The following is a 13,072-nucleotide window of genomic DNA, read 5'->3' on the forward strand; positions in this document are numbered from 1 at the left end:
GCACGTGCGCACGCACACACACCCCTCATCCATTTATAGTAGAAGCTGAATATGCAATCTATGGTTATTGCTGATGACAAAGCATCATGACCTAATTTTAGACTATATATATTTTCCAGATGATTTTCAAAGTCTGTTTGGGGCCATACCACCGCCTACCCACCACAAGCGAGTCTCCATAGCAGCAGAGAAGAAAGACTCTGAAGTCAGTCCACCACAAACCTTACCTATTGCATTTTACCATCAAGAAAATTCTCGAGTTGCGTCCACTTCCCCAGAATCTACAGAGATCAACGATGCGACTAGAGTGCTGGCTAAACAACCCCTTTTGGATGATGAGGATGATGATGATGTCCCTAAAAACCCATCTAAATATCAACGAAGTTTGTGCAAGCCAGAGGAGCATTGTCCAAGGTTGATTGACGGATGTGAATATGGTGCAAGTGTGCAAGATAATGGCTTCCAGTGCAATGACTTGCATCTATCATATCGAATGAACACTCCCTTTGGTCACCCTTGGAGTAATGGCCAAACAGTCCAACAATACAGTGGAAGTCCCTTCCAACATTCAGCTTGTGAGATTGATCAGAGTGCAGGTCATAAAGAAACTTTACCTGAGTCACAGGAATCATCTGACTTTGAGTGTCCAGCCTCTCCGGAAGTTCTGCCCCCCTCCCCAACCAAAATGAATGACATCTACAAATTGCTGGCTCATGGGGGATCAGTACCTACATTTTTTTAAACCTTTCAACCATCTCTGAAGTGGGGTTTGTTTGTTTTTAAGTTTCCCCCTCAGCTAACAGCATTTTACTGCAGGGCAGTCATTTGATGAATGACAAATGGTACTCTGTATGAAAAAGATCACTTGTTCGCTGGCTCGTGCATGAGCACTTATCGAATAGGTATCAATGCAATTATTTATTTACTCCAGCACAAGCCGTACCCACAAACTATTTGAAAAGGGAACAAAAGATTCTTCCATGGTGAATAGTATCGTCCAACTTAACTCCACAACAAACATATCACTTACGCAGTCCTGGTTGCAGGAATAGGCAACCTTTTGAGGATGGTATCTGCAGTCGGCGTGGGTGATGGTTTGGAACACTGCGTCGGGACCAATCGAGGCTTGTTCACAATTGGCCCAATTTAAAGTGAAACCATTCATAAAGCACTAACTATGCCATGTGTGCAATGTAAAATTGCAAGTCATCTCTACATCTGACTTGTAATACCTTCTGCTACTATCACCACCAGGCCGGTGTATGGTGTACATGACAGTTCATGACAAACATCATGTTTTTCAGTTTCATTAGTATAGGGGTCCTTAACCCTCCTTGACCTTGTTGTAGAAAACGTATTCACTTTTTTCTGCCCTCATGTTTTTTCACCTTTGGATTAGTTTTTTTTAACTGCTTGAGCGATTGATGCAAAACTTTCAACAAAGGATCGCCTTCCCATGGAGAAAATTTTCACCAAAATTACATGATTGGATGGAAATGTGACCTGTTCTCAAAAAAGTCTGTTTTCTGGAGGCATGGGTTGCAGGATTTTTCACATATCAGGAATAAATAGCCAAGACTTATGACCACAGGGACTGTTTAGTTATGCTGTGGAGTGACAGAGGATAAGCTCTCCAGGTGTATAAATTACTCCAATTGCACAGCATCTCAAACATCTTCTGATGGATTAACCTCGCCCTGGCCTTCTCATTAAATAGGTGTTTAGGTGCAAGTGAAAGGCAAATCACTGGCATTTTAAAACCAGTTGTTTCAGTCAGATGAGGCTTATTAGCTTTCATAGGCAGTGAGAAGGAAATTGAATCCAAATCTGCTGCTGCCTTATGGTTCAGAGTTTTGAATCCAAAGATTAAGGGTTCAATGGGGTAAAGTCAGCAACCTTTTTGCAGGAGATGGCCATCGCATTCATTAACCTGTGGGTCATCCTTGGTCTCGCTGTATCACCCCATTTTAATCTCCTGATTTAGGTTGCACAAAGCTTTGTGAGCAGGTGGTGGATGGGCATGCAGGCAGCTGGCACATATTGCCAGTGATGGTTACATGGCCTTGATGCTGGGCAGAGGATTCTATGATGGCGAACATTGGCTAGGATCACTCATTTAGTACAGACACTGTTCAGAAGAAGGCAAGGGCAAATTACTTCAGCACGTGCCAAGAAAAGAATCATGATCAGGAATCTAAAAGATAAAACTATGGTGCCAGATGATGAGCCATCACCCAAATGGTTATTGGGGAAGAAGAGCAAAGTGTTTTGATGAGTAGGACTGGCCATTATGATGGGCTTGGTTGAAACCCGTAAGGAAATCCAGTTGGTCAAGTCACCAGAAAAAACGTCTAACTCTGAGCTTCTCAAACGTACAAAATTGGGACATGGAATGTGTAGGGTCAATGAATTGGGGAAAGTTAAATGTAAGAGAGAGATGGAGAGGACAAGAATCAAAATCTTGAGAATGGTGAGCTTAGATGGACTGGTTTGGGGCAGTTTCAATGTGGCGATGGCAGTGTTCTTTTCTGGTCAAAAAACCTGCAAAAAAATGGAGTGGTAGTGAATTTCAAGAAGAACACAATGTAGTCAGTACTGGGATATAACCGTCAATGATAAGTTAACATCAGTGAGGTTGAAAGGTCGTCCAGAAAAACTACCCTCGTTCAGATATACAGGTAGACTCCAACTTCTGCAGCAAATGAAGAGAATGTGAAGGAGTTTATGGAAAGTTGCAGGAACTGGTATAACTGGTGCTTCAATGAGATGTTTTCATTTTTATGAAAGACTGGAATACAAAAATTGGAGAAGCAGGAGCACCATGGATTACAGGAAAGCACGGACTTGGTCTCCAAAATGAGGAAGAGGAGCGAATGCTGGATTTCTGTGTTGGGAATGAGCTCGTAATTGTAAACACATGGTTCAAACAACCGAAGCGTAGACTGTACACATGGACTTCACCTGATGGACAACATAGAAATCAGATTCACTACATTCTAATGAACAGAAGATGGAGAAGTGCTGTGCAACCGGCCGACACTGACAGATGCAGACTGTGGGACAGATCATGAAATCCTTGTGGCAAAATGTAAGAGGCCAACATAGTCCGGATGTCAAACACCATTTTTCAAGATGACCTTGCATTAGGGTCCGCACAATGTTTTTCTGCATTTTTGTGATTACCATACCATCTGAATGAATATTCCGATTGATGCCACTCTGGCACCCTTAAGCATTTTTGTAGAAACCCATTAATATGCAAATTAGCGGTGGTCATTGTCGAAATTACTATTTTTCTTAATATCTCCAAAAGTAAGCATCCAAACAGCCTGGTTGAGGTGTCTACACCCATGTTTTTAGGGTCACTGGTCATGATAAACCCACTTAAAATTTAATAACATTTAAATTTAGCTCATTAATATGCAAATTAGCAGTCGCCATTATCAAAATAATTTTTCTTAATATCTCCAGAAGTAAGCATCCAAACAGCCTGGTTGTGTCCAAACGCATGTTTTAGGGTCACTGGTCATGATAAAAACCCACTTACAATTTGATGACATTTAAATTTCGCTCATTAATATGCAAATTAGCAGTCGCCATTATTGAAAATGTAGAGAAATATACATATAGATAGAAAAAAAAAACACTTCAGTCTTTGTGAATATAGATCACTTTATTATCCATACAGATTCAACAATTCGACAGTAAGCAATGAAAGGAGCTCACAACGTGAACAAAAGAAGACATTCCTGTGTAAATCAAATGTTCATATATATATAACAGGTTTGTAAACCTTATGAAGGCTACTTCAGTGCTTGGTGTCTCATTCAGTGTCAGAGGAATCATTAAGGGCAAATGCAGCAGCTGTCTTGGTGCGCTCATTCCTACAGCCAGTATCTCCATAGAACGAACAGAAAACTGTGCATGGTAACTTGGCTGCTGTGCAGCGGCATTGAGCTGTATAGCATTGCTTGTCGGAGGAACATCCACATCGTATTAGCTCCAAGATCTCTGGTGGTGCAAGAGCGACGTTGAGCGGCAGCATAATTGGAAGTAATGATCTTCATGCCTCATCACGTTTCCATCCGTACTGAGTGGGATCCAGAGGTGGTGGCTGCAGCTCAGTAGCTGACTTCCATATTGCTGTCTGGATATGAGCGCGTCACACATTTTATTCAAAGGACTCTGTATTTGGTGGCAGAGCCTAAAGGTCTAGTGCTTTGATGGCATTTGGTTTCGCCATCTTCAGAGACCACACCTCTTTGCGAACATCAGACATGTTGCTTCTCTCCTTGCTACCATAGCAAACAGCCACAAACACAGTGGCTTCGGCGATGACATCGTCAATAGATGCATCCACATTCCCAAGTTTTTGAAGTGAATGGCCTGCTGTGAGTGTCTTCTTGCCAGTCAGTTTACCTTTACCATACATCTGGGCAACTGTGTGGCAACCTGTCAGTGTGTGTAAAGCTAGTAGGTCTTGCACCGTCCCGGCATGCTTTCTGGCAGTGGCCCCAATGTTGATCAACAATCGGCCAGGACATGTTGCTTCCATTGTTATGCAGCATTGTAGATGAAGTTCTGCGAAGTGATACACAAGCAAGATGAACACATCAGTATCATCACAGATGACTGTGATGCATTTTGCGCCATCTTCGGCAACTTTAGCGACTTGCTGAATCATGATGACATCTGCCTCCTCATGCGTCGTCTTCAAATCAGTGCGACACCTTTGGGTTCCGTGGTGTATTTCCACTGGGGTAGACTCCTGTCCCATAATGACGAGCCTGTGTTGGCTCTGCTTTCTCTGTTGACTAACGTCAATCAAATTCTGGCAAATCAGTTATCAGCTGAACTTTGTTCTCAGTTACTGACAGAACCACCAGCTGTGGAGGCAGTGGAGTCTGGCGGTTCAACCTGTGGTGCCTGATAGCTTGCTGCCCAGCTCTTGCTAATCTTGTTCCACTCTTGATGCTGAAATCATGATATCTGTCAAATACCAGATATACATCTGATTTGTCCACCTTTGCCATGATGTAGCTCGTGAAGTTGTCAACAAAGTCTTGCACAATTCCCCTGTTTGGCCAATGAATAACCCAGAGGATTGCACAACCATCTAAGATGGTGACTTCGGGTTGTGGACCCAGTCTTGTTGAGATTTCCACTTGTAGATTCTTCTTCAATGTCGATTTGGTCTTTGCTATTCTCATCTCCCCCTTTTCATCGAACATTGATGTTGGCACAGGTGCAAGCTCGTACTCTAAGACGTCAAGTAGTTTGATGTTTTGACTTTGTTGGAGTCCTATGACTCTGGAGTAGATGAGATTTAGATCACAAACCTCAGTAGATCTCACACGCATGACTTTCCATGTCGCTGCCATAGTTATGACTTGTTTAGATAAGGGAGCGTTGAATCCTGTTGGCCAGCTTTCTTCATACGAATGCATCTGTGCTCGGCCAAAGTCAACTGCCCTTGGCGTGTTCACCTTCTCCAGTCCAATTCTGCCAGTTACAATGCTGACAACTCTCTCTGCATGTTCATTTGGGTCAAGTGGGTCGATACAGGACTGGAGTTTTCTCCTTATCTTATCTCTGTCCTCTGCATCAGATCGTATGTGATGGCTTCTCTTCCTTGTGAATGGTCACCTCTGACTATGTGCCCCTCAGACATATCTGTGAGATTGTAGACTATCTGACTAAACGTGTGCATACTATAGGCCCACTTCTTCAGTGCAATGCCAACGATTCCATGTATGCCATGACCGTAGCGCATGAGCATGGACTTGATGTACATATCCGACCATATGCCATTCCATAGACCCTTCTTGTGCCGCATCACGTGATCTCCTTTTAAGAACATTTCCAGAATGTCTCCATAAAGCCTTTCCATCGATCAAAGGTAGTAGAGCCCATATCTAGCACAGTTGTGATGTCCAGCCGTGAAGAAGTAGGGGAGCATCTCCTTCATAGCCCAAAGATGCAATGGCCAGTCTCCTTCACGCTCAGCACGAACAAATGTCATCATGATGAATACAGGTTTCACAAGGTTCTGTACCCATAGTTGTGTGGTCAAGCTCTTTGTTGCGTTGGTTTCAAGAGTGTCCATTAAGTCTTCATGACTTTCTGCCTGAGCCACGCTGGAACGAAGGACCTCCTCAGTCACCAATCGCAGGGCCCTGAAGTTTTGGGGAAACTTTTTTTCCACCAAGCATATGAGCAACAACTCCAAAGGCAGATTTTATCACGTCTTCCAGCCCACTTTCAGCCATCAAGTTCCCCACACAACCGATGAAACTCATAAGGGTGTGCATGCCACCCAGCCTTGGTATGAACTGGGTAAATCGCTCAGGATAAACCCATTTAACATTAACGGCCACTCGATACAGCTGTTGGTCATTTGTGAAGATGGTTACGGTTTGTCCACACTCTGTGGTCAATCGTTTTCCCTCCTCCATTGCTGTAAACATTGTGTCCGGATCAGCTGGATCCATATCTATGAGTGGTGTATAAATGGCCCTCGTTGCAGGTTGGATGGATCGTCCTTGCTCTCTGCAGAGCCTCGTATTAAAGCCACCAAACTTTGGTGTGTTCTGATCAGAAGTGATTTGCTTCAGAAAAGACAAATCCCTATCTTGAACTCTCCTGAGTTGTATAGCTTGATGAGCCAATACGCGGAGAGGTCACACCACACGTGTGGCTTCTTCAACTGGCATCGCTGGTTTCTCAGGTCCCTTGTACCTTTGAACCGAAATGCCTTCTGTCACCGGTGTCTTCATTTCATCACGGGTCGATCGTCTAATGATGGCTTCATCTTCAGATGTGGAAGATATCTCCTGATCTTTTATGGTAAGTAGTACTGCAAGAGAATGTGTTGAAACGAGTCCATTCTGGGATGAGATATTTGTGTCGAAGTTGTCAGCAACAACCTGAACGAGGCCACATTCAGCATTGGCAGTTCCTCTAATCCCGGAGTGAACAGTTGCAGCCTTTGCTGCTGATCCCTTGAAACGCTGAAACTCATCATAGGAGCAGGTCACACGATAGTTGTACAACTTACTGCTCGATGAGGCTTTTACGACTGACTAGAACTCCCAGTGCTATTTGGAGTGTAGTTGGTCGATTGGTGATCATATTCGTTATGATGTTTCCTATCAGAGCTCCTGGAAGTGTGCAGTCCAGTTTAGCTGATATTTTGGAGAGTAGCAATTGAAGGGTTGAACTCACTGCTTCATTAGCAATATCTATATTAATTCTAGTCTGATAGGAACTGGGGTCGGACGACAACTGCTTAGATTCCTGTGCAACCTTCTTGGTAATTCGTTCTATGGAAACATCAATGGTGTCATCTTCATCTAATGCTACTAAGTTGATCGCAGTAGACACTGCTGCGAAACAAGATTAAACTAGCGACACCTTCACCAGACAGAACCAGAAGCTCAGAGCCAAGTATATCCAACAATTTGGATAACAGGGTTCGTCGAGAGTATAGCTTTCCTCCATGATCCTTGTACATATTATAGACTTCTACTGAATTCCAGATGCACAACATGTCGTTTTTAATCGATAGGATGGTAGAACTGACAGCTGGCTCAATGTCCTGAGTTTCTCTGCCACTGTGTGCTGCTGCTGCAACAGAACGGGGCGCCATGAAGGACTTTCTGCAGTCATCGTGATATCTCTCATCAGCAGCATGAAGATCGCCGATTGCGCCCATTAATCATATCTTGACCTGGTGTCCTTCTTCATCCTGGTGGGAATCGATAACATCTCAAATAGTTTGTTTGAAAGTTGTCCGATCAACACGATCTGCAGTCCCACAAAGGAGAACTCGCCGCCAACGATTAGGATTCTTCTTATCAAAGTCCATGATGCACTTTTCTCCACAAAAAATGCAATGTTCTTTAAAGTCAAATACTGTCGTCTTTGAACGGCGGCTTCTTTTTCTTGTTGAAGCATCTTCCAAACAGACATTACTCATTCGTTTCAATGGTGTAATACAAGTGTCTTTCTATGTGTGAGCGTGATGTGTACGTTGACACACAGTCTCTTGCATTTGAGCTCGATATATTCGTCTGCCTGTAATACCAGGCGGAGTGGCGTGCGCCTGTAATCCGGCTACTCGGAGGCTTGGGTTAGAGGATCGTTTGAGGACTGGGGCTCTGCGCTGGGCCAAGCTATGAGAGGGTGTAGGGCAGCCCGGAATCATGGCGAAACCCAATCCTTATTCCTGTGTCGTAAGAAGCGACCAGGGTTGCGTCAGGAAGGGCATCCAGCGTAAAACCTGTGCCAAATCAGAATGCGGATCATAACGGATGATCCGCTGTGGTGACCCCTAACGGGAGCAGCCGAAAGAAGAACAACAACATATTCGTCTGCCTGTAATCTCTGTTCAAGCTCTTCATATATACCATCTTGTCTTGCTTTGCTTGACCGGATGATACTTCGCACTCTGTCTGGACCAACTGTTACCAGAGGTTTTCCAGCTTTTGTTGCATCGCTGGGACTGAAGAAAGTCTCCCATGGTGATGGAGCCTCAACCTGCAACAATAGAGGTAATTATAAACATCAGTAAACATTTAATTTCTTTGTTCATCAAACACTTCAACCAGGCTATTTGGATGCTTACTTTGGAGATATTAAGAAAAATTGTTATTTTGATAATTGCGACTGCTAATTTGCATATTAATGAGCTAAATTTAAGTGGGTTTATCATAACCAGTGACCCTAAAGACATGGTTGGAGACACCTCAACCAGGCTATTTGGATGCTTACTTTTGGAGATATTAAGAAAAATAGTAATTTTGACAATGGCCACAGCTAATTTGCATATTAATGGGTTTCTTCAAAAATGCTCAAGGGTGCCAGAGTGGCATCAATCGGAATATTCATTCAGATGGTCTGGTGATCACAAAAATGCAGAAAAACATTATGCGGACCCTAATGCACGCTTTTCTGGCCAACACTCGGATTAACACTGAACTCTCTCAGGCAGCTGTGACCTTCCTGACTTGTGGTGACCAAAACTGCACACAATATTCTAGATGGGGCCTCATTAATTGTTCATATATATACAATACTTCAATTTTAATAAAATGATGAGATAAAATATTTTTTACCCCCATGGGGTCTAAGTGCCATTTGCGTTCTCTCTTTTCTTGTATACAGTTCATTTGAACGTCTATTTCTCCATTATTTGTGAACAGAATTCGATGATAATTGACAGGCATATACTAGACACGTATGTGCAGGCATTAACTGAACCGAAAGTGCGATTTCGGGCTGAGGAACGGCCTATTTTGGCCCATTTTCTTAAAATTGTTATTTCTCGGTTATTCGTGAACAGAACCGAACCAAACTTGACAGGTATATTCTGGGGACCATTCCCCAGGCAATAACTGAGCCCCAAAGTGTGATTTTGGGCCGAGAAACGGCCCTTTTGGTCCATTTTAAAAAAATTATTTCTCTATTATTCGGGAAAGAAACCGGACCAAATTTGACAGGTATATTCTTGAGGTCACTCTGCATGCATTAACTGAGCCCAAAGTGAGATTATGCCCCTTGGGTCGAGAAACTGCCCTCTCGGCCCATTAAAAAAAAAAAATTGCTATTTCTCGGTTGTTCGTAAATGGAACCGAACCAAACTTGACAGGTATATTCTGGAGACCATTCCCCAGGCAATAACTGAGCCCAAAGTGTGATTTCGGCCCTTTGGGCTGAGAAACGGCCCTTTCGGTCCATTTTCTTAAAATTATTTCTCTATTATTCGTGAAAGAAACCGGACCAAATTTGACAGGTATATTCTTGAGGTCACTGCAGGCATTAACTGGGCCCAAAGTGCAATTCCAGCTCTTTGGGTCAAGAAACGGCCCTTTCGACCCATTTTCTTAAAATTGTTATAAAAAATTTAATGCGTTGGGTGATGCCCAACCCAGAATTAAGTGACAAATGATAATATGAAACTATCCTCGCTCTTGTGAGGTGTTCTGGTTTCTTTTTCTGATGCAATGAAAATCTTACCAAATTTCAAAACTATCTTTCGTCCTTACTATTGCTCACCTGAGAGTTGGACGAATGAACTCCCACGAGGTATGTTCGCAATTCGAACTTGTTTTTAATCTCGAAGCTTATTGCTACTGAAGCAGTCTTATACATCACCCTTATGGCCTTCTACACCATAATAAGATGACAAGTCACAGTTTAGGTTGTGGAGGCTTTTTTGATCACCATCAAGGCTGATTGACGCTGCATTCTGAGTTGCATAGCCGTACTGGTAAAATCTTCTTCACTTTGCAGAGTGGACTGCCTATAGTTTGTGAGTTTTTGTTGTAATGTTTACCTGACAGGTCATGAGTGAGTGGAATAAAATCTCTGTTGAAATATGCTGTGGTCTTGTTTGTTCCATACAACTAACATCCATATATATATATATATATATATATATATATATATATATATATATATATATATATATATATATATATATATATATAACGAAAACTCTCATCTTGGATGTATGTTCCCAAAATACAGCCAAAACGGTACATGACAGCACAAAAATTTTCAGCCCACCTTACTCACTATTCGCCTGCAGTGTGCAGTATCAAGTTTCGTTAAAATCGGGCAATGAAAAAAAATGATTAAAAAATCAATTCCCAATTCAGTTAAGTCGTCTTCGGGAGAATTTGAGCAATGCAAACAACCTCAGCTGTATAGTTCGCTGGAGCGATCTTTTTTTCTTGAAATGATTTATTTAAAAATCTCAAACATTTAGTATAGACAAAGAACAATTTATTTTTAAGCATAAAATAAACCGCCATTTTGATCGAATACTTCCGTGTTTAAAAGATACGCACACTAATTTATTCGACTTTCTTTTCTCCATTTTTAGCTCGCCTGTTCGAAGAACAGAGAGCTATAACGATACCCTGGCGTCAGCGTGAGCATGAATATGTTAAAGTTTTTGGTGCGAGTTATTTCCTTTCTGTTTTTATCTACCACACTATTTTTACTGATTACAATATACAAATACATATATTGCTTTAAAATTATTTGGATCAGACTTCACTGCAATGCTTTATAAAAAATATTATTAGACTGGTCTTTTAAAAACAATAAATGTATAAACAGGCGAGCATTGGGTGGCTTTGACACCAACTCTGGTTTTTTTTTCACATTGATGTGCAATATCAAGTTTTGTTCAAATTGGGCAACAAAAAAAATTATTAAAAAATCAATTCTCGATTCAGTCAACTACTCTTCGGGAGAATTTGATCAATGCAAACAATCTCAGCGGTATAATTTGCTGGAGCTATCTTTTATTTTTTGTTTGAAATGATTTTTTAGCTCACCTGTTCGAAGAACAGAGAGCTATAGCGATACCCCCAGCGTGAGCATGAGCGTCAGCGTGAAAATGTTAAAGTTTTTGGTGCAAGTTATTTGGAAGCTTGCCATTAATTTAATATGTGAACTAGGATGCCGATATTTGGCATGGAGGTTCCTTTGGGGTATATTATTGATGCAGTGAAGTTGAAATTAAAAAATAATTTCAAATGTTTTAAATTTTTGACATGTTTTGAACTTAACTTTTTTGTAGCACATCAACGTTAAAGTTTTTGGTGCAAGTTATTTAGAAGCTTGCCATTCATTTAATATGTGTACTAGGATGCTGATATTTGGCGTGGAGGTTCCTTTGGGGTATACAATTGGTGTAGTGAAGTTGAAATTCACAAATGATTTCAAATGTTTGAAATTTTTGACCTGTTTTGAACTTAACTTTTTTGTAGCACATCAACGTTAAAGTTTTTGGTGCAAGTTATTTTTTTTTGAAGCTTGCCATTCATTTAATACGTGTATGAGATGCTGATATTTGGCATGGAGGTTCCTTTGGGGAATACTATTGGTGTAGTGAAGTTGAAATTAACAAATTATTTAAAAAAAAAAATTAAATTTCAATCTAAGATGGTGTCAAAGCCACCCAATGCTCGCCTGTTTAAACTAGACGCTTGCCATTCATTTAATATGTGTACTAGTTTACTGATTACAATATACAAATACATATATGGCTTTAAAATTATTTGGATCAGACTTCACTGCATTGCTTTATAAAAAATATTATTGGACTCGTCTTTTAAAAACGATAAATGTATAAACAGGCGAGCATTGGGTGCCTTTGACACAAACTCTCTGGTTTATCAACTGCTGTCCCAAAGGGAACCCAACGGGTTCACGGGTCATCTTGTATCTTTTAAAACTTAGGATTTAAAAACTTAGAATCAGATTAATATACTGTTTGCCTTCTCAGTGTTGAGAAAGTGCTCTCCTGAATCCACGAGGAAATGCTCAACAGCACCACTGTACCACTCAAAGAGAACATTTTAAACCCGATGACAATAAGAACGAATGTATAATCCCGTCCTGACCCAAGCACATCTGGGCCTGGTGAAAGATCTGATTATTTGTTCATGCTTAATGAAATGAAATGTGTACCTCTGTTTGCTGCCCTATTTTAAAATATACTTGATAATAGACCACTGCATACTGATGCTTGTTTTATAATGAATAGAGATAGTGTGTTGGTTAACAATGTAAGAATATAATATTTTCTTTATTTCACTTGGTTGGCAAGTTAAATTAAATAAAGCTGCTTTAGTTGGCACCAGTGAGGCACAGGAATGCTTAATTCCAATAAATTTGCTGTGTAGTCAATCTCGATGAATCGCATGAATGCAGGAGGGCATTGTTATGTTGAAATGAAGTACACATTGTGCAACAGTCTTGAAGGGGGAGGACAGCGAAGCAATGTAAATATCTGATAAAGCTTGAAAGTGCTCAAGGACATACCATAGTAATTTGCATTTGAAACAGTCACGACCCACATCCTTGAAAACATTCTGTTTGTCTCTCATCAGAATGTGATTGGTCAATTCGCTTACATGTGAATAGATCACCCATCCCATTTGTTCCCTGTATAAGAAACTGTTTGGAACATCAAACCAGTAAGTAATCACGTTGCATTGTCTTTCTCCATGATCATGTATTAAATAAATGATTCAACCTGTATTGCGACTGGAGT

At 41.1% G+C, this 13,072-nt stretch overlaps 1 protein-coding gene across 5 annotated transcripts in view; it reads left to right on the forward strand.

The window, feature by feature from the left end:
* Positions 1-13,072, forward strand: part of DCLRE1C (DNA cross-link repair 1C) — an 89,960-nt gene that overhangs the window by 66,814 nt on the left and 10,074 nt on the right. For 2 of the 5 annotated variants that reach the window (XM_085894286.1, XM_085894287.1), the window contains one exon: positions 120-13,057. The exons of 1 other annotated variant lie outside the window; for it this stretch is intronic. In XM_085894286.1, the coding sequence (XP_085750412.1) occupies positions 120-742 (623 nt within the window). In that variant the 3' untranslated portion in view covers positions 743-13,057. Of the gene's footprint in view, positions 1-119; positions 13,058-13,072 lie in introns of those variants that run through there. 2 more of the 5 variants (XM_085894290.1, XM_085894289.1) reach the window with 2 other exon arrangements.

Source organism: Eptatretus burgeri, chromosome 9 (assembly GCF_056783735.1).
Source record: "Eptatretus burgeri isolate ZD-2024b chromosome 9, Ebu_testis_v1, whole genome shotgun sequence".
NCBI classification, from domain to species: domain Eukaryota; kingdom Metazoa; phylum Chordata; class Myxini; order Myxiniformes; family Myxinidae; genus Eptatretus; species Eptatretus burgeri.